The sequence below is a fragment of the Seriola lalandi genome, unplaced genomic scaffold, assembly GCF_002814215.2.
Source record: "Seriola lalandi dorsalis isolate HSWRI2012SDOR001 ecotype SW California unplaced genomic scaffold, Sedor1 jcf7180002054658, whole genome shotgun sequence".
Lineage (NCBI taxonomy): Eukaryota > Metazoa > Chordata > Actinopteri > Carangiformes > Carangidae > Seriola > Seriola lalandi.
Genome location: NW_019525211.1, coordinates 349389 through 370779, shown reverse-complemented (window position 1 = coordinate 370779; position 21391 = coordinate 349389). Strand labels below are relative to the sequence as shown.

At 43.5% G+C, this 21391-nt stretch overlaps 1 protein-coding gene across 1 annotated transcript; it reads left to right on the top strand.

The window, feature by feature from the left end:
• The first annotated feature begins 49 nt into the window (after nt 1–49).
• On the top strand, nt 50–17111 carry ntn5 (netrin 5). The gene is made up of 7 exons (XM_023420854.2): nt 50–167; nt 6070–7556; nt 8367–8555; nt 10458–10607; nt 13460–13510; nt 14548–14628; nt 14812–17111. Exons 2-7 carry the CDS (start codon nt 6080–6082, stop codon nt 15381–15383), a joined length of 2520 nt encoding a protein of 839 aa, XP_023276622.1. The 5' UTR covers nt 50–167; nt 6070–6079; the 3' UTR covers nt 15384–17111.
• Nucleotides 17112–21391: the final 4280 nt, after the last annotated feature.

Here is a 21391-nt window from a genome sequence, read left to right as displayed (position 1 = left end):
TCCTTCAGTACCCAACGTGTTGCCCCCTCTCGGTAGGTTTGTCTTCCCGCTCTGCTCCTCTGCAGACGAGCTGGATGTCCGGACACTTGCTGCGCTCCTCTTCATGATCAGGAGGCATTGCAGGAGCAGGAGAAGCGGGGAGAAGGAGAATCACTGGGACGCACATGGTGAGCTTGTCCTGATTCATTTGATCCTCTTTCTAAATGTTTGTTCGCTGGGACTCTGATACTTGAGGTGTTTGTGGAGTTTTCCTCTCTGCTGAAGTCGCGCGTAAAGAGAAGCAGAGCGTGGAGGGCGAGTCTGATCTTGTATTTTTTGTCACTCAAAAAAAAAAAAAAGAAAAAAAAATCACAAAGATGAATCTGCAAAATGAGAGTTAAAATTATATGAGAGTAGCATTTAGCACTGCCTTATGTTTTCTGCCGTAAAGTATCAAGTAATTTAACAAATAATGATGAAATATTCTGACATTTAGTCCGTCATTGCTGCAACTTCTCCGTAGAAATTCAGCCGATTGGCGGGTTTCAGACTTTTTAAAATCTTCTTATTTATTACAATAATTTTCATTATAAAACTCTGAATACAGAGACTTCTGATGTTGAAGTTTATTGTACTGTATCTAACGGACTTTTGGTGTATAATCCAGGCCAAATGTATACATTTGCCACATTGTTATTTTTGAAATTAAATTACCTAATTATATTCCTTACAACTCATGTAAGAGTAAATCCAAAGTTGATATTTTTACTTTCAAAGATGGGACTGAATTTCCTCATTACTCCTTAATTTTAGCAAGTTTTTCCAGTGAGTGTTACTGCAAGTTGCAGCCGGGACAATCCAACTGTTATTATGATCATTATAAACAGTTTTAAGTATTTATGTTTGATTTGTGTCACCGTGTCCTCCTGTTGCGGATCAAATGAACAATATAATATCAAAACATAAAATATGAACCTAACAAGACAATAACATTGTTTTTAATTAGCTAGACCGAACCTGGAAGAATTGGCTCTAAATGCAAAACACCTGCAACTAATTATCAAGATTAAAAAAAAAAAAAAATCTGAATGAAGTTGTTTGATCAAACGGTGATAGCTTCACTCTGTAAATATTATTGTTCCTCTCTGGGAGATAAAGTTAATTGACTGCGGCCAATTTGTGCTTAACAAGTGCAATTAGCTCTGCAGAATGGATGTAATCAGGCTCCGGGTTTCACTCTCAGCTCTTGCCAAAATCATCAGACCGAACATGACAAACATGTATGTTTAATGAACCGTGGGCAAGTGAATCATATAATTCTCAGCTCCATTAAATGAAACGGCCGCAAACTGCGTGTGACTGCAGGCTGTTTGCCTTTTAAAGATCTGTGCTGAGTTTTCCTACATTCGCTTTGCAGAACTTGTAGAAGAAAATATACCGAGTTTCTCTTAATACACATACACACAGCTCCTTTTAATTTTGTTTTAGGATACAGAGGGGCGTAAATTTAGGTCACAGCAATTTACCTTTGAGACCTTTAATGTAACTTTGGCAGCAGTAGAAATTAATTAAAGCAGGCTGTTGTGTATTTCTTTTTTATAATCTAATAATCATGTTTAATATTAAATTAACTGAGAAAAAAAACTATGAGAGCTTTTTATTTGCTTTTGTTCTCATAAAGGGAGCGGCCGGCAGTGTTTTTGTTTTATTTCAGCGCCTGCTCTTCATTATTAACTGAATGACACCTTGTGGATTTAATTGACATTCAGAGGCCTCACTTTTATTTCCATCATGCCTGAGGTTGTCTTTGGCATGACTGCAACATAGAATCACAATGATTTCATTTCCATCTGTTTTTCAATATCAACATGTGAAGCTGGAGCTTTACAGAAAGCCTGCTGCCAACTTGTATGAGGCTGTGAAGGGGGGGTAGGATTGACAGGAAACTTAAATATCAAATGGGTGACATGTGTTTTCTTATTCACAAATGAAGTAAGCAGGGCTCATGGGTCAATGCAGAAGCAGAGGGACCCTCCGTGTTGTCTGCGGGGGTACAGTCAGGCCCCTGGGGGCCCCACACATGCAGCAGATTGGCAGTTTGTTGGAGATGAAGGCATGAAGGACACGGGCCTTTAGCTAAAGATACAAGCAGTGACAATCCATTTTGTGCTGACTGTTGCTTCCACCTCCTGGGCTGCCCCACTAAAATTAGATTATTACACCTAAAACAGAGCTCCTGGAATCCTCTCCGTGTGGAATAACACACACATGGGCTTCAACTGTGCAGGCAGGAATGCAGTTTGGGAATACAGACCGCATACGTAGCCCCTCTCTTCTCACCCGGAGCACAGTGTTGTATTTCTGACCGGCTGAGGACAATTGCAAATTAACAAAGGTGTCAGTGTGGTAACATGCGCCAACAGGTGCCTTGGTTCAGCTTCAAACATGTAGGCCATAAGAGAGAGCTTATATAATTGATCATATTTATTTAAAGGCTCCGTGTCTTGGGGCAGAGCTGCAATGTAGAAGCCTGGGAAATCTTCCCAGCGACTATCAGCCTCATATAAACCTCTCTTTAAACTCCAAAGCCTTGTGTTTACTTACACAAACCGCAATTTAGCCTTTTTGAATCTCCTCACGATGCGGCACAGCAATTTGGATTTAAAATATTTGTCTCCGTCTTGCTCCGCTCGTGGCTGGACGGAGCTGCTGCCCATGACGAGGAATGTTAAAATGTGTGAGACAGGCCAAATCCAGCTCATCTGCTCCCCAGAACTGCTCCAGACCCAGACAGGCCCACAGCTCCAATGTGTGAACAGGCCAAAGCGAGTTAACAGGTAGTAAGAGAGAATACCACACACCAGAGGTTTCTACACTATATTTCCATAACTTAAAGTCCTCATTTCCTGCTAAATCCTCCCCCTTAAAGTCCCATCATAAATTCCCTCTACAGCCTAAAAAGCAATCAAAGAACGATCAGATTTAGAGGTAGGAGCTACATGTATATAAAAAAATCTTCACGGTTCCCCTTGCATCTTCTTTAAACAGACCGTTATTCCTCTTTTATTACCCGACAGACCCACTTCTCCCTCTGATAACCCCTCTATACTCTCACTCGAATGGGGCAAACACTTATGCAAACAAGTGTTCTAAAGAGATCTGTTTCTGTTTCCTTTGGCATTGTTCTCTGTTTATCAGCATCTAAATCTATTCAAAGTTGTAAGACAATAAAACATGAAAACCTCCGAGGGGAGGTGCACAAATTCCAAACTAAACCATAAAACAGCTCCTTTTTTTTTCCTCCTCCAACATTTTTGCTTGATCAGCTTCATGAGACACTTTAATTGCACTTCACAGGGTTTCAGCAAAACGAAGCACGAATGGAGGAGATTTAGATTGGGAAATCAATATGGACTTGCAGCTTGTTGCCCCGGCTTCGAGCTCGAACATGAGCGTCGGTCTCCTCACTCTCCTCTGTTCGACTATGCTGTAAACATGCCCCCAGGTTGTCAGCAAGTATTTTTCCAGCCACTTGCCAGCCAAGCATAGCTGCTTCTAAAGATCACCCGCCGGAGATGTTGTTGATCTCATCATACCACTATTTGGCTGTATAAGCTTTTTTTTTTTTTTTTTTTTTTTTTGAAAACAGAGAGATTGCTGCCAAGTTATTTTCAAAACTTTTTCACTGAAACTTAATGTCTCCAAAATGGGGTCGTGTTTGTATTTGTTTTGTAATTTAGACCTTGATTTGAGGTTTCCTGGAAAGAACAGGAAGGTGGCCTCTTGATGGCCTCTTTCACACACGTGCTATTTGTAGTCAATGCACATTAGCAAAGGAAGTGGTGTAAAATACCCCTGATGTGCAGTTTCTGCATTTATTCTCATCAAACTGCACTTTGCAGGAAATGCCGCTCATCTTCAACGTGTTGTTCCGACACCGCAGCCGTGTGAATTTATGGAAAGCGGCAGAAAAAAACCGTTGAAACCATATCCGGTGGGTTTGGGTGGCGGTGCCAGACAGATGATCTGGTTTCGGAAGAACAGAGAGTCTGGATTTGGCCTAGTGGGGCGCATTAAAAACCTCAGGGGCCCTCTCTCAGATGAGCATCCATTTATCAAAGTGGTTGTAATGGGCCAATGTTTAATTAGTCATGTAATGTGACAAAGACAAGAGCAAGTGCATGTCATGGGAATGTTAAACAACCGCCCCCTTTCTCTTCTAGCCTCATGTGTTTCACCCACCCCAACGCTGAACCCCCGCCCGCCTACGCTCACTCGTCATTCCCCATCCAGAATGAATTCTTCAGCATGCTCTCAACGCTCTACTACTTCCCTGAATCCTCTAATAACCTTTACCCTGCTCATAATCCCCTTCGACGCTCTCTTCCCTTCTTACACAGTCAAGACATTGACACCGAATGAAACCAGAGACCTAATTAATCATCCGATCAACTTATAAGTCCGGCTTTTTATCAGTGCGTTCAGATTCCCATGGGGCATGTCTCGACACGTCAGGAATGACCAGCCAAGGCATTCTGGACCCCAGGAATGTGGCTCGGTGGCACCAGACTCACAGTTAGACCACTCATCACTGTGCTCACGGCTTGTGGTGCTTCTCGTAGCAGCTTCACAAAAACAGAGTCGTCTGATGTGTCCGATCTTCCCTTTTTATCCTCGACCGAGTTTAACTGATCCACTTTTTAGCACGTCTTCTATTTTGGAGGTCAAGAGCGGAGCAGGTTGTCCGGGGCAGCAGAGGGTGTGCCATGGCCTCCTCGCGGGCCCCTCAGAGCTGTGTGGTCCCTGAGGGAAGCCTCATATTTCGGTTGTTGGCTAATTGAGCGGGATGACGAGGCCGGAGAGGCTCTCTGCCCCGTCCTCTCCTACGGGTTTGGTTTATGCAGCCCTGCTGACTTTGCTGTCAGTGTCAAACGCTTGTTAGGACATCATCAATCTCGCAGCAGTTAAGAATATTCCCAGAACAGAATGAAGGGGGCAGGTGATAGATGGACAGGGAGACGGAAGAGCAGGGAGAAAGTTGTTTGAAAATGTGGAAGGAAGGTAGTTATTGACGAGAAAATGACCTGTCCTCTGAAAAAGGGAAAGAAACACGAGTGACCCCGAAAAATGAAAGTGGAAAGTGTTGAACGTTCTTCTCAGGGAACAAGTTAAAGAAGTGCTCGTAGGGAATGTGCTTCTGGGCTTCGTGTGAGCCGTGAAAAACAATAAATCACTAGTCCCGGAGAAAGTAGATTCATTGTTCGTTGTGTCCACATGCCATAATTAATGTTCTGGGGCATCAAATCCTGGCACAGAAATAAATTACTCTCATCACCAGTTGTAAGAGACGGGAAGGGATTTGTACGCACTGCGGACATACAGAAGACCATGTATGTCTTTACCACGGAAGTATCCATGTAGGGGCTCAACTTGAACACACATTTCAATCTATAAATCATTTCCTACCATCCCGAACACTAATCTCCAACCCCTCTTATTCCCTCCCCTCTTTTCTTCCAGTCTATTTTCTCATACCCTCTCTTCTGCTCGATAACCCTTCACACCGGTCATGCTCAGCCCCCTCGCTCGCCTGCAACACTGACCAACGGTAAAGTGATTTGAAAAGGGGAGCCATAAACGTGATGGATGTGGTCCAGCTCAGGGTTTAGCCCCAGCTGTCGGGCATGTTTTTTGTCATTTCAGACAGACCCGCTGGGTGCGCGCCCTTCTTCACCCCCACTCATCCACTCTTTTTTGGGACTGAGCGGAGTTTTAAGACGAATATGTTCTTAAAGGCTGTCAAGGCCACGGGTTCAAACCAGTGGCTGACACTGCTCTGAAGATCGGAGATTACATTTTTACGGGATGAGATCTTTACTGGTTTCTACCGAAAGCCAATAAGGTGCAGTTGAAGGGATGTGGTGAGCTGGTATTGTGTGTTTTCAATAAAGGCACAGGTGGTCGATCTTAGATTTCCTTCTTTGGCTTTGAATGCAAGTCATATAAATCAATCAGTTTATGTTTTTTTTTTTCTTTTATGATCTAGCTCCCATGGTTTTCTCTTAAAAATCATCTTTTTTTCTTCCCCAGGCTCGATGACATGATGTTCCTACCCTTTTCCCCTCCCCCCTCCACCTCTCTCTTCCCTGTTTTCCTTCTACTCCTCCTTTTCCTCCCTCCGTCCCTCGTCTCTTCTTCCCTTTCCCACACCCCGTTGAGCTGGACTTCGCCTCATGACCCCTGCTATCACCTAGACGGCCGCCCGCGACACTGCTTGTCGGAGTTTATCAACGCTGCCTATGGAGTCCCGGTTAATGCTAGTCACTCGCAACAAGGGCCAGACTATGACAGCAACATCATCACCTTGACAGACCTCCACAACCCTCACAACCTCACATGCTGGATGGCTCACAGAGGCACTGACACCGGGGAATGGGTCCTCACCGTACCGCTGGGCCGCCGCTTTGAGATCACTTACATAAGTTTGCAGTTCTGCCACCAGGGGGAGCCATCAGACCCCATCTCCATCTCCATCCTCAAGTCGATGGACTTCGGGCGCACCTGGAGGCCGATGCAGCACTACTCCAGCGACTGCCTTGGAAACTTTGGGCTGCCCTCCCAGACAGTGGCCCAGACCAGGCATCAAGAGACGGAACCTCTCTGCTCAGACCCTCGCCCCCTGCAAAAGCAGAGAGGTGGCATGGTGTTGGCCTTCTCCACCCTGGACGGACGACCATCATCTCCCGATTTTGACCACAGCCCCACCCTCCAGGACTGGGTGACGGCCACAGACATACGGGTGGTCTTCCATCAGTTGTCTAAAGTCGCCAAAGCGGGCAACCTGGATAAAAAGCAAGAAGCACGATGGCGTGACGGTGGAGAAGATGACAGAGGGACTTTTGGACTTCTGAGGTGGAGATCAGGCTACAAGGGCCGCACTGGAGATCAGGTCGACAAGTTAAACGCAGATAATACACTGGCATTTTTTGACAGGGAGACAAAAAACTTAGATATAAGTGGGAGGAATAAAGGGGAGAAAGTGGACAAACATGGAAGGAAGGGTCATAATAAAGGGTCAGGTCAAGATGAAGATGGACACAATGTGACCAGCAAAGAAGGGGGGGGTAGTTTCGGTATGGACACTTTCACTTCCTCAAAGAAAAGTGGGAGAGGTAGAGGGCGTGGTCACAAGAAGGAGCGCATTCATTGGCTTCCTTGCCCCAATGGCAACTGCAATTGGACAGTGGAGGGGCGGAACAGGGGCAACAAAGGGCGGGAACTGAGGAAGAGGAGGAACAATAATCTCAACACGAGACAAAGTGCCAGGAATCTGCAGGTGGCTCCGCCCTCTGCTTTTATCTCTCACGTCCGAGCTCCTCTGGCCCTCTCTGACCTGCAGGTTGGAGGCAGGTGTAAATGTAACGGACACGCTTCCAGGTGTCGCCGTGACGACACAGGCCGGGCAGTATGTGTGTGCGAGCATCACACGGCAGGGCCAGACTGTGATGTGTGTGAGGATTTCTACTTTGACAGACCGTGGCATCGGGCTACACCCACGCACCCAAACCCCTGTGTTGGTGAGTCATTCAACTATGTTTACTACTTTTTTAACATATAGAAACATACAACACAACACAGGTCACTCAACAATGAACTGCAACAAAGAAAAGGTAGATGTAGACTGTACATGCAAGGGGAATAACTGTGTAAAGTAAAAATGTGAAAGTGTGGCATGTATATTCTTTAATTTATGAATTAATTTCTTCTTTTTTTCCTCTTTCTGAACTCAATCAAATCTAAATCAGCAGAAGAAATACTACACTGATTATAGCGCAAATACAGTAAAGGGCTCATTCAAATTCAGTCCTAATTCTGAGCATAGACTTTACAGGCTACAACTCTGACTTTTCTAACCCACCAAGTTAAATGTTATAAAGTGTAAAAAAAAATAATGTAGTTAATTTTGGTCACTTAAACCAGACACACTGATTTCAGCATTCACATTAATAAAACTAGATGCTGACTGATTCTGGACTTTTGAGGCCAGATCCCTTAAACCTGATTTTTAAAGAGTTGTGACCAAGATACATACTGAGCAGGACATTTTACAGTTCAAAAATAAATGTGACAGTGCTCTCTGATGGACAAACCATTTAATGGAGACACTATATTGAAATATCTTGTCACTTATAAGCCGCCGTGTAAGCTCATATTGGCTGATATATCGTCCTGGCCAATTTATCCTCACAAGCGCCATGACACAAATGTTACTGTGACTGACTGTGATTTCACTTGTTTGTTACTTTATGGATGAAGTATGAGTATTCATGATATAGACAAACTTTTTGAATGTGTTATTTTTGCGAACTAATCTCTCCTTTGCCCAGCCTGCGAGTGTAACGGCCATTCAAACAAGTGCCGCTTCAGCATGGAGGTGTTTCAGCAGTCGGGCCGACACAGCGGAGGCGTGTGTCAGAAGTGCCGCCACCACACGGCCGGACGCCACTGCCAGTACTGCCAGAATGGGTACACCCGCAACCACAGCAAGCCACTGAACCACCGCAAGGCCTGCCAACGTCAGTCATTTTGTGTGTGTGTGTGTGTGTGTGTGTGTGTGTCTGTGTCTGTGTGTTTGGGGTCTGGCTCAAGGGGAAAAATTAAGTGCATTCTTGTTTGTGTATTTGTGCGTATGCATGTAACTGTAACTGACTGTGCATTCCTGGGAGATGAAAAGCAAATCATAGTGTGAGAGACAGTGTTAATGTCTGACAGTCTGAACGCATGTCCGTGTGTGTATTTACATGGCCGTTCTGTCCCTGTCCGAGCGAACAGAAGTGTTTATGGGGTGGTTACATTGTGATAGTGAAAAGCTATTCCTGTTAGCGATACTCACACAAAAAACACACACAGAAAAACCCCCACTGAGCTGCCACCTGTATCCCCATCGTTACCACCGGTTGGCATCTGCCATGACCCCTGACCTTTGACTGGTCACATGTCCTAAGTGACTGTGACACTCAGGCATTCACATGTGGAAGCTTGACCACAGGCCTAATATATCCAGAGTTAATGGGCTCTCTTTGAGCTTGACACACGTGCAGGGATGAAAAAAAAATGAGCTATGATTAAACATCCCCATGTTTTGTTTTTTTTCAATATTTGAAACTGCGAATTCACATCTTCCACCTCACCGTCTTGCATGTCAGCTTTAATTTATTGACACCATATTTCACAGAGTTACCATTCAGAGGCAAGTGGTGATATAATTACTCATTTTCTCCTGTCAGGTTGTAAGGACTTGTGTAAACATTAACAGAGTGTGAACAGAGCTGCTCAAGTGTGGCTTCCTCTCTCTATCTGTCTTCACGCGCTGGGTCTTATCCAGTGAGAGTAGAGGTAAATAAAAAGCTTTGCAGTGTAAACCGTGGCAAATCCAGGCAGTAATCATTATACAGCATCACGACGGCCAATATGAAGGTAAAAAAAAAAAAAAAAACAGAAGAGGAATTAATGTAGACTCAGGATCGGTCTCCAGCTTGATGATGGTTTCTGGTAAAAGCACCAAGAACAATGATGGAAATAAGGTCAGGAGTTTGTCCATAAGCCAAACCAGTGATGTGATATTCAGTTATTAAATCCTCGTGGAGGAATTTGTCTCTGTTTATCCATCACAAAAGAATCTCTTCCCTGGTGTCAGTAAATGTCTCGCCTCTTGCTCAAGGACACTCCCTCAGGACAGATGCTTGCTGTCATGCAGGATTAAACCTGAGTTCTGTCATTGATGGATGGTCGTCTTAATCCCGCTGGTTGCACAGTCTGTGTTTTGTTCAGTAGACACAGATTTTAACACATTTTGGCTTAAAATACTTCCCACTTGCCTCGATGTGCTGTCTTCACCACAATGCCAGGAGAACTTGCTTGGGCTCATGCCTGTTTCATATTCATACAAATGAAATATACTGGCACATGGAAGCTAAACAGTACAACCACAGCCTTCTGGGTGCTGAAAACCTTCACTGGAGTCACTCCATTTCATTAAAGCTGCATTATTTAACATTTTTATTTTTATAGCAAAGTCTAAAATGTCGTGTGCAGTTAGAAGTGACCATTTTAGCGTCTTTCAGCTCATTGTTTCGGTTGTTTTCCCCATTGTTTCACCAAATAAAGTTTTGATAAACCTATTGCACGCTACCTGCCCGGCACCAACTGACAGACAGACAAGTTAGCAACTAGCTCATGGAGAACAGAAAACAGTCAAAAAGGATGACAGTTGTAAAATGGACAGAGATACATCTTCAAAACTAATTGCTTTGTCCTCACTGAATGTGGAAACAGGCAAGTGTTTGCTAACACGTTCAGTTTTCTAAGGTGATAGTATGCCACTGTTGGATTTTCAGCTTGTTGCACTGCCCTAAGTGACCTGCTTTTACAAAAAAACACGGCCCATGCAAGACTAATCTTTCCATTCTCTTTTCCAGCATGTCAGTGCCATCCCCTGGGAGCAGTGGGTCGCTGGTGCAACCAGACCTCAGGTCAGTGTCTGTGCCGAGAAGGGGTGATGGGCCTCAGGTGCAACCGCTGTGCCCCAGGATACAAACAGGGCAAGTCCCCTCTACGGCCCTGCATACGTAAGTTTACAGCCACTATTTATGCTAAAGAAGAATCTAGAAAAAGGGCAGTAATATACCTTTATATGGAGATCATGAGAAAGGTAGAAGTACCATGTTGTTTTAGCATTGGAAATACATTTGGAGACGAGGTCTCCAATGCTGGTTTCTCTTGACAGTGACCACAGTCTTCCCTTAACCTTATCCAAGCAGTTTGAGTTTCCTAAACTTGACCAAACCTTTGTCACGAAGGGTCAGATCAGAAAACAGTCATATGAATATTTTTTGTAAACTGATGGGGGCATCAGATCAGATTATGGATGACCAGCCTTTCTGTTGTTTAGGTTGGAGGACTTGTTTTAATATGGATGGTGAGTCTTAACTTATCTAAATAATATCTCTGTGCATTTGATGCATGCTGCCCTTCTCAAATAAATCACAGCCTTTTAATAGTTTCTTGTCAATCATGACAAAGTGACCTCTTTAATTTCTCCTTCAACCTCATTTGCTCGCGGCCTAAATGGATTAAACCTTCTATCAAGAGCTCTAATCCTTTATCAAATAGTAGCTCAATATAAAAGGGGCCGCTGCTGTCCTGACCAATTTGGCCCAATCTCCCAGCGTGTCCCCTTTTCATCATCCCTGGAGACGGTTTCCATAGCAGCGTTAACATGAGCTGACCACTACAGGGAAACCTCATCTCCAGCTGATCTGGGATGAGCGTCAGATCAAGTGGATTGTTTCTACTCATATCTCCGCTCTCGACCAGCACCGAACCTCAGCCATGAGCGCTAATCCACGTGCACTCGCTGGGCTAATCGCGCGAGTGCCGACAACCACACAGCCACTAACGCTGTGTAAGCCCCAATCAGGTGACATAGGGAGCCAGTGGCGACGAGCTTCACACCTGTTGTGCAGCTCAAAATGCCCCCATCACAGGGCCCAGACCCATAACTCTCCCAGTGAAAGGAGTGAGTGAAAGAAAACCTTGTTTGTTTTTACTGCCAGACCATCTCGGGCTATGTATAGCATCCCTTACCCCCACCCAACACCACATCCAACACCTCGGTTCCTCCTCTCATAGGACAGAGCAAAAGGCACGCGGCAGCCAGGCTAAACTTAAAGTTAACTCGCACTGAAACGTTTGTCCAGGCCTCGAGCAGCTCAGGAAGTTCACAGAATTAAGTATATGTCAAAAGTCGAAATGAAGTAACTACATATTTGGTCACTTACTTACGTCATGGTAATTCAGTTACTTTTTCCATATGAAGCAGTAGCTACAGGCGCCATGATGGAGAAAAAGAAGCTCAGCTACACGCCTGCTCAAGCTAACGTGACTTACGTTAGCTTACCTGATTTCAGTAGCTGTCATCTCAGTTTTTGACTCCAGTGCAATTCATGCAATTTCAGCTGCTTTCAAATCACATATTTCAGTCAATTAGGCTGTAAGTTGATTTATTACATTAGTTTCAATATAAATATGAATAGCAAAGGACTGACACCCAGCAAAACTGTTATATTAAACTCCTATGAACTATGGCATTTAAATAATCAAAATAAAGTTTATTTTCTTAAACAAAAGAAGTTAGTTATTTGGGCAGATTTTCACTACACGATTATTGTTTTCAAAAGAATTCATGATAATCATGTTAATAATAATGATAAGTCAAATCTTTAACTTTCTTTTTTTGTGTGTGTTTTGTCTCTTTTTGGCAAATGAATTACACTCATAAGATTGTAGGGAGATGGAGAGAGAGTCTGTAACCATAACTGTACAAAAGTGTAGGTCGACAAAAACAATAAACAAAAACAAAAAACTATCACTCAGTGGATAGTGAAAAGGTGACCAGATGAACCAATAAGCAAAAGATTCACAAGGCCAAACATCTGCCATCACAATATTATCATATGTGTATTATTAACACTGTATTAGTATTTCATTTTTTATATCGCGGTTATCGTCAATACCTCTACCATCTTGTAACGGATACGAAAGCTAAATGAAAACATTTTCTTTGTAGAAACTGAATGTTCTCTTAACACGCTGATGATTATCCAAAGTCCATAATTTTAATAATATTTCTGAATTTAGAATCATAACTTTTCAGAGAGATTTTTTTAGATATCGAATATGTGAGAGCTTGACTTCTTGTTAAATGAAAACATCGTCAGAGTAAGACATCAAAAGTTTAGTTCTGGGAAACTCAGGTAACGTACTGCGTCAGTATCTAAAAATGTCAAACAATACCCAGTCCTGCTCACAAAGGTTCCCTCAACCGGCTCATTACGACCTCTCACATACAGTCTGCACATCCACAAACACACAGCGACTTCCTGTCTTTTAAAAGTAGGGGGACAAGTAAGCTGGGTGGGGGTGTAGGGTGTCACTGGCCCAGTTGTGTCAGAGAGGACGGGACATGAAGGCGGGGGGTGGGGGGGTAGAGCGTGAGCTTGGTAATATATGGCTGCGCTGTCACACACACACACTTTTACAAGAGGCCTGGATAATGTATGTACAGACCAACAGGTTGTTCATTTTCCATCCACAAGTTCACGGACACACACACACACACACAGGCACGCAAATTTTTATTAGACTCTGTTTAATGTTTGAGACAAAACCATACAAGAAGTGATGGTTTGACCTTAGTGAATTTCTAAAAGTAAAGTTTGTATCTTCAGCGTCAGGCAGTGTGTTTCTAGCCCGTAAAAGGACCACACAAACGGTCAGTTTGACACTTGCTTATCTTCTGCACAGACATACCTCACGCACTCAGAGGCATTCAAGCGTAACACACAAACCCCACAGAAGGCCGACGCTCGTCTGTGTATCTGCTCCTTTCACCTGTCTGAAACTGTGTTTATGTTTGCAGGAATTCAAGAGATTGCTCCGACCCCAGTGTACCAACCTCAATACAGCATCGGTGAGTAGATTCAACCGCCTTCTTTAAGTTTTTAAATCTTTTCAATGGGTAGGCTGCATTTAATATTTCACGGTCACCTTAGAAACGACCTGGTCTCGTGAGTATCTCTAGTTGTATTTCATCAGTTGGGCTGTTTTATGGCAATATTGGATTTACAGAAGTTTTGCACCAGTGTGAGAAAGTGCCTTGATTTTTTTTGAGACATGTTTCAATGAATTAAACAAAAACAGAAATTCATGACTGCTTATTGCATGTATACATTTCTAGATCATTTAAATTGCCAATATAACAGACAAATCCATCTATATCGCCAGCCTTGAATGTTAACCATGTTTCTCATATGCTTTTTATTCTGGCTGTTTATTTCTCTCTTAGTTCAACTTATAAAATATACATTATTATTAAATCAAATGAGGAGTGTGTGAGATTCCAAAAATTTAAATATTCAGAGCAACTTTCAATCGAAGTGAATACAGATTTTGTTGTAATGAAAACTGAAAGAGAACACACACCTCTAGAGATGTAACAGGTCGCAGCTTGACTGTGACTGATATAATCTTTCTATTTTAAATTTATTTCAGCATATCTTGCCATGAATTACTCTCTTTCTGTTTTAGTGTGATAAAGTTTTTTCGCTCTCCAGACATATCCGTTTAACCCTGTTGCTGTCACCTCATGTATAACACAGAGATTTATTGCACTTACTTGGAATCATATATCAAAACAAAAATCCTCTCTGAAGTCTTGCCATGGGCCACATTTTTTAAACAGAGGGGACCTTGAATTGAAACAGTTTCGGGAGCCGCTGTTCCTCGGGCTGTAGCTGAGCACCTCCTCCTAGTGGCAGCTCGAGGAATGTCCCACCTGCTGCACTCGCGGGTCATCTGTTAGTCACAGGATACTGTGATGACAAATAGAAGCAGCCATATTGTAATTAGGGGAAAAGACATGTGCTGATATACTTGCTGTGAAATGATACCCTCTCATTTGATGCATTCTCCCTCCCTCCCTCCCTTTCTCTTCACTCTCTCTCCTAGCGGAGGAGTGTGTTTCATATTGCCAGCCTTCTCAGGTTAAAGTCAGGATGAACTTGGAGACCTATTGTCTCAAGGACTACGGTTGGTGTCATGTTTTCTTATCTATTTTTATTTTCTATTTTTATTAACTTGTCATAAAAATCATAATTTAGGATTTAATGATAACAATAACCACAACAATAATAATAGTTTATTAATATTTAATCAAAATATTAATTATTATTAATAATAATAATGTATATTTTGCACCTCTGTGTTTCTCAGTGCTGAAGGTGCAGGTGAGAGGGATGGAGCGTTCAGGTCCCTGGTGGCAGTTCTCCATCTCAGTCCAAACCGTCTTCCGCACAGGGTCCACCTCTCGCGTTCGCAGGGGCCCCCAATCCCTCTGGGTCCCCGACCGTGACCTCGGCTGCGGCTGCCCCGCCCTCCACGTGGGTCGGACATACCTCCTGATTGGCGCAGAGGAAGGAGAGCGAGGCTGGGGCCCAGAGGAGAGTCGCCTGGTGGCGGACCGCTCTACTCTGGCCCTCCAGTGGCGGGAACACTGGAGCCCCAAACTCAGGGGCTTCCGGGGGCAGGACAAGAGGGGCCGCTGCCCTCCAAAATCCCCCAACAGCCACCACAGGGAGCACTCAAAACCCCAGTCTGGGTACGTCCCCCCTCACCTGCTGACTGAGAAAGACTCTGACAGCGTGAACACGCACTCTGTAGAAGTGGACGAGACTCAAACCTTAGCAGTGCCGCACACACACCCTCACACAGAGGTTAAATCCACAGTGGCGACCCCCTCACCCACTACACCTGCTCTGGTGTGTTCCACTCAAGGTCCTGAATAAAAAAAAATAACAAGGAGAAACAACAAAGACAGGATGACTGAGATTTTCACCTTCATCCTCCACCTTTCTGGACATTTTGCAACAAGAGAGCTACTATAAAAAAGGAGAAGAAAGTGCTTTTTCTACATTTTTTTCTGAAGGTTTCAGGAAAAACAGAAGTGACTTTATACAGAGAAACTCTCAACACACACGAACACACACACACACACACACACACACTCCTGTTATGTGATGTTCAAATGCTGATCTAAAAATGTGAAGAAACACACATTTCCTCATGTAACTGTTGGCGTTTGTGTGTTTTTGGAGGGTAGAGGTCAAATTGATGACGGAGCACTAACGTCTACAGCAGATGAAATATCTAAATATACCCACCAAAAACAAAACTGGTGCTATGTGAAATATTAGTTATGAGAATTTTAATATTTTCTACTAAAGAAACTTTTGAAAATTAAAGTTTGACTAAACTCTGACTAAAAGGCCATGCAGCATTTTTTCCAGTATTTTCTGAATTATATTTATTATTAGATTAATTTACGTAACACACACAAACAAGGGAAACTTGACATAACAAAATATACAATAAGGGTAAATATTCTACCTCACATTTACTACACACACGTAAACAAAGCTAATTCAGTGATTTTTTTCCTTTTTTAAATAAAAACTATTAGAGATCTTGTTATATAAATGACAGGTTTTACTACAAATGAGGCCAATACAACATTTTTGTATCATAATGAAATTTGAAAATAACATTAATTAATTTACGAAATAAAAATAGTTTTAAACTGACAAACATGCAAATTGCAAACATAGTTGATAGTTAACATTTATAGAACCACTGTAAAAAAAAAATTGAACTAATATTTTCGTAAAATTCATAAAATCCTTTTATCTCTGACATTTTTCATGTGTTTCTTTACTCATTCTCTGAGCCTGAAATTCACTTGTGTACATAATAACGTTGCACAAATTGTTTTTTAACAGAAATTTGCCATTTTTCCACTTTTATATCTATTCTCAGTAGTTAGGATAAAAGTAAAGCAAGCTCCAGGTTACGCACACAAACACACACACACACACACACACACACACACACTCACAAGCGTGTACATACACACATATACACCTTGCATTCATTCTGCACAATATTTTGGGAAATTGAGACTATCTACAATCTGGACAGCTGACACACAGACCAAACTAACCTCAGTCTCATTTCCTAACCGTACAGGAATCCTCAGATAGACAGTCACCAGCCTTGATATGGATCTAAAAAGCATCGGCCCGACCTGTCGTCATGGCTTCTGTTTCCATTTGGGAGATATGGCGTCATAGCCCAGGGGAAATGGTGGAGGTGGTGGGGCAGTGTATTAAGACAGATGGGCGAGCTCCTATTTGTTGAGCAGCTACATTGTTTTGGTAGCGGCCGTGTCAGTGATTGGTTGTGCTGCTGTGCTGAAGCCAACGATTGAAAACACAAAGAGAAAAATAGACTCGCTGACTGATGATTGCTCAGTGCGATTCATCACACAGTACACTGATGGGAAGGGTGTGTGTGTGTGTGTGTGACAGTGTGTTGGCACGTTTTTGAACCCTTATGAGGTTCAAACGTCCACAAAGTCCAGAATTAACAGTTTCTTGGCGCCAAGTAACACACAGGGGCCCCCAAACAAAAATCCACTGATGCCGGGAATACAAGAAAATAAAAATCGACTTTTCAAACCCGTGTGTGTGTGTGTGTATGTGTGTATAAATATATATATATTTTTTTTTGTTTTGCTTTGTTTTTGTTTTTCATTATGGCATCTTTCACATTATTCTTCTGGTCTAATGTTTAGTTTTCAGATAATTCACTGCATTCATCTCTGCCTCCAGGTCAAACCTGGCCACCAGTTTATGATAATAATATAAATTATGCGTGAATGTGGGGATTTGAACAAGAGAAGGTCAGTGTTCTGTGACGGTGTGATTTTGTTAAAACATTTGCTGCATACGAAACAAGGAAGACGACTGATACTGTGCAAAAGACCAGCTTGTAAAGCCAGAACCCTTCAAACTTGAAGCTGCTGTAATCAATATATTTATATTAACAATGGATCAAATGACAAGTTGTATAATAACTCTGCAGTTCCTCTCAGCTCTGTGCACCGTTTTAGCATCTTTCAGTTCATTGTTCTGGTTTTACAGCCAGCGTTAGTATCGGAAAGGAGTGACAACAAACCAATGGAAACTAATTCATTTAAGAATCTTTTACACAAGAAAACAAAACCAAGCTCATGACAAGACGAAGACAAAGCAGATATACTAGGAAAGCTGTAGCAGGTAGAGTGCAGGGTTACAGCTGCATCACATTCACGTGTATAATAACACTACTAACTTATGTGTGTTAGAGGTAGAAGAAGTATCTGTGTCTGTCTGTCTGTCTGTCTTTGTGTGTGTGTGTGTGTGTGTGTGTGTGTGAATACGAAGCACCTGCTGCGTTACTGCAGGAAACACCTGTCAGCGGTCGTCTCCTCAATGCAGCCTCTGTCGACATGAGGGTTTGATCCTGAAACTCCCCAAACACACACACACTTACACAGACACTAAAAGACAACTTAAGCCCGCAGCTCTCTCTGCTGCAGGGGGAGCACGTTGTCTGCGGCTTGGTTAACGTTAAACTGACAACACACACTTTACTGAGGCGCTGCAGACGAGGGCAGGCCTACTGTTTTGGTGGCATATGGAAAATTTGGATCAGCTTCTTCTCTTCCGGCCTGGTAGGCAGCAGTGTGTGTGTGTGTGACTCTCTCTCTCTCTCTCTCTGTGTGTGTGTGTGTGTTTGTGAGTGTGTGGTATTATGTTTACAACCTGCTGAGGGTAGGTTTTACGAGAGGTGACTCCTCTTGCACTGCAGCCAGAGCCAAAGTTCAACTAGACCTCTTGCAAACACACACTCACTCTTATTTTTATCCTCTCATTTCCTTTTACACACACACACACACACACACACACTTCAAATTTCTCTTCACTCTCATCTCTTAGGTTGCACATCCTTCCTCACACACTCTGACAACTCAAGTCCAAGTTCAGCAAGTTTCACCACCACAGTTTTCAGGACACACACACACACACACACACACCTACAACACAGATATAGGGTACTACAAACATGTTCACACACAGAGCTTTTGCTGTTTGTGATGTAACGCTATTTTCAAGAGCAAAATCACCATTAGTTGTCCTGATGCTCAGTGGTTACATACAACACCACTTGCCCTTGCTTATGTAGTATCATTTAAAATAATTTCAGCAGTGTGGCTTGCGTAGATAGTTTTCCTTATTATTCAAGTTATTGCACAATTGTGCATGTTGATATTTCTTCCATAGTCCAGGTGGGATTCATCCCTATTATATGTAGTATGGCATAATTAGTGAAAAAATGATAGTATGGCATAAAAAGTGAAAAAAAACAACATAGTATAGTATGGCATGAAAATGCCAAAAACATCATAGTAAATTAAGGAATGAAAAGTTATATAAACATCATTGCATAGTAAGGCATAAAAATGCCAAAAAATGTCATAGTATAGTATGGCATAAAAGTCATAAAAACATCATAGTATGGAATAAAAATGTCAAAAAACGTCATAAAATGTATGGCATAAATACTCAGATTTGATTGGATTAGATTCTTTAGACTTTAGATGGGGTCACACCAACGGGCTGCATGAGGTCAGTAGTTGTCATGTTTTTGATGTTCTCAACCTTACTGGGGTCTGTTGAAACACCAGTCTCGTCTATTATGTGGCCAAGAAACTTGGCAGACCTCCTGAGAAAAAGAAGCACTTTTTGGGGGCCAGCTTCAAGTTATGGCCACGTAGCCTCCCAAAAACGATCTCCAGCCGCTGCAATGCAGTCTCCTCATCAGGTGCAAACACCAACAGATCATCCAAGTAGCACAGAAGACTCAGATACTTTTGGTCTCCAAAAATGCTGGTCATCATGCGCATGAAGTTCCCGGGGCTGTTGCAGAGGCCCTGCGGCAGACGGTTGTACTCATACCACCCATGGGAGTGGTGAAGGCTGAGTACTTCCTGTCATCCTCGTGGAGTGGCACATTGTAGAATCCAGAGGTCAAATCCATCGTGCTGAACAGACAGTTTCCTCCCAGCGCTGCCAAACAATCTGCCTGGTGAGGAAGGGGATGAGCGTCCTTCAGGGCTCTCTTGATCAACCAGTGAAAGTCTGTACAGATACGGAGATCTCCATTTATTTTCCATACAAGCACCAAAGGTGATGCGTATTCACTTGTCGACTTTCTGGTTATTTCCTTTTCCTCCATCTCACTCAGCACTTGGCGTAGCTTCTGGTACCGGCCAGGGGGCACATGGGAGCCTGAATGGTCTGTCATCTGACAGGTGTATGCGGTGTACAAAGCCTTTTGCCTCCCCACAGTCAAGATGGTGGCGTGAAAAGACATCTCCATACTGCAAAACAAGGTCAGCCATTCTCCTCTTGCAGCCCTCAGATACTTCACATGACTCAATATCAACACCACTGAGCCCAACTGCCCTGAGCTTGTCTTTGGCAGAATTTGCATCTGCAGTAGGCGGCATGGCAAATTGAGTGCAGCTTGCAAGGGGAACCTCTGAGCACTCTGCAACATCCAAGTGCTACGACGGGGTAGACATGAGCCAGCTTCGCATTGCGTCTCAATAACACAGGCTTGTTAGATGTATTAATGAGCTTTAGTGGGACCCATCTGTCTCCCCACAATGTAATTACAATCTTTGTGACTAAAACACCTCTGGGAGCTGAGCAGGATGACGTGGGCGCTGTCATTGCAGTGCTGCCTGGGGAAACAGAAGAGTTTTTGGGCAGTTTTCCCCAGATGAGATATTCACGGCCAGGCTCGAGGCAAGTAGCTGAGTTACACCTTACTGTACCGACCTTGTCAGGAACATCTTCACCTTTCCAGGGGTTCAGACCAAACAACATGGACAGGAAATGTTCAGTTTCTTGGTCCCTGGTTGGGCAGGGGCCGGACATCGTCTTCCAGTAGGACTCACATAGCTTGGACTGATGCAGGATGTGTTTTATGACGTTGCTCCCTAATAATCAACTCATCATGCTGTCCTGAAACAACAAGTGTGGGGACTACCATTTTACAGCCATACACTTCCATCTCCACATCAAAAGGACACTTTGGCTTACCCCGAAGTCCGCCACATCCAACAAGCACCATCGTCATCAGTTTGGGAGTTTGTGGTGCGACCTGTACTGCCTCCCTCCAAATACAGGTTGGCTAGTTTCCCTCAGACTGTGACTGGGAGGAGTTATTAGCAGGGCAGTTCAGTCTGGTGTGGCGAGGGGCGAGGCTGGCAAAACACAGTCTCTCAGACATGCAGTGTGAAATGGTGGTGTGGCTTGGGTCATCACAGACTTTACAACTTGCTTCTCCGGTACTTTGCTCGCAAGGGGCACGCTGGAACCTCCCACCTTGAATTGGATGACAAGTTTTGCGCCGCTGCATTTTCTCCATCATCTCCTGAAACATGTCAACCATACAAGTGAAGAGTCTCTCCTCTGACTGTCGGAGATTTTGTGCCACAGCTGGTACAGAGGCTTGGCTTTGAGCATGTTGGGGACCACCCTGAACTGAGACAGGCACTGGAGAGGGGCATGGAGGGTGAAACACATGACGTTGGGCTTGGAGAGAGGAGGGTAAGGGTAATGGATTTGGAGTGTGGCACTGCTTATATGCTGCTAAGCTAGATGATGGTGGGCCTGGCCGCTCAGAGGTGACCATGGTGACGTGGCTTTTCAGCTGTGTAGCACCACCTGTGTAGTCCTCAACGCTCTCTGGTAATCATCAAGCCTCAGTTGAACATCACGTGAGGTCCACTCATGCATGGGCTTACACTTTAAGGTGCAGACATGAGGGGGCTTCACTGAAATAGTGAAGAACATCATATGACTTCAGGTTTCTTTTTAACATCAAGTGTAGGATCACTACGCAA

Excerpts from the sequence above, each read along its gene's own strand:
- ntn5 (XM_023420854.2), top strand. The coding sequence starts at position 6,080 with ATGATGTTCCTACCCTTTTCCCCTCCCCCCTCCACCTCTCTCTTCCCT. Across the intron at positions 10,608-13,459 it reads CCCTCTACGGCCCTGCATAC|GAATTCAAGAGATTGCTCCG; the intron begins GTAAGTTTACAG and ends TTATGTTTGCAG. Across the intron at positions 14,629-14,811 it reads CTATTGTCTCAAGGACTACG|TGCTGAAGGTGCAGGTGAGA; the intron begins GTTGGTGTCATG and ends TGTGTTTCTCAG.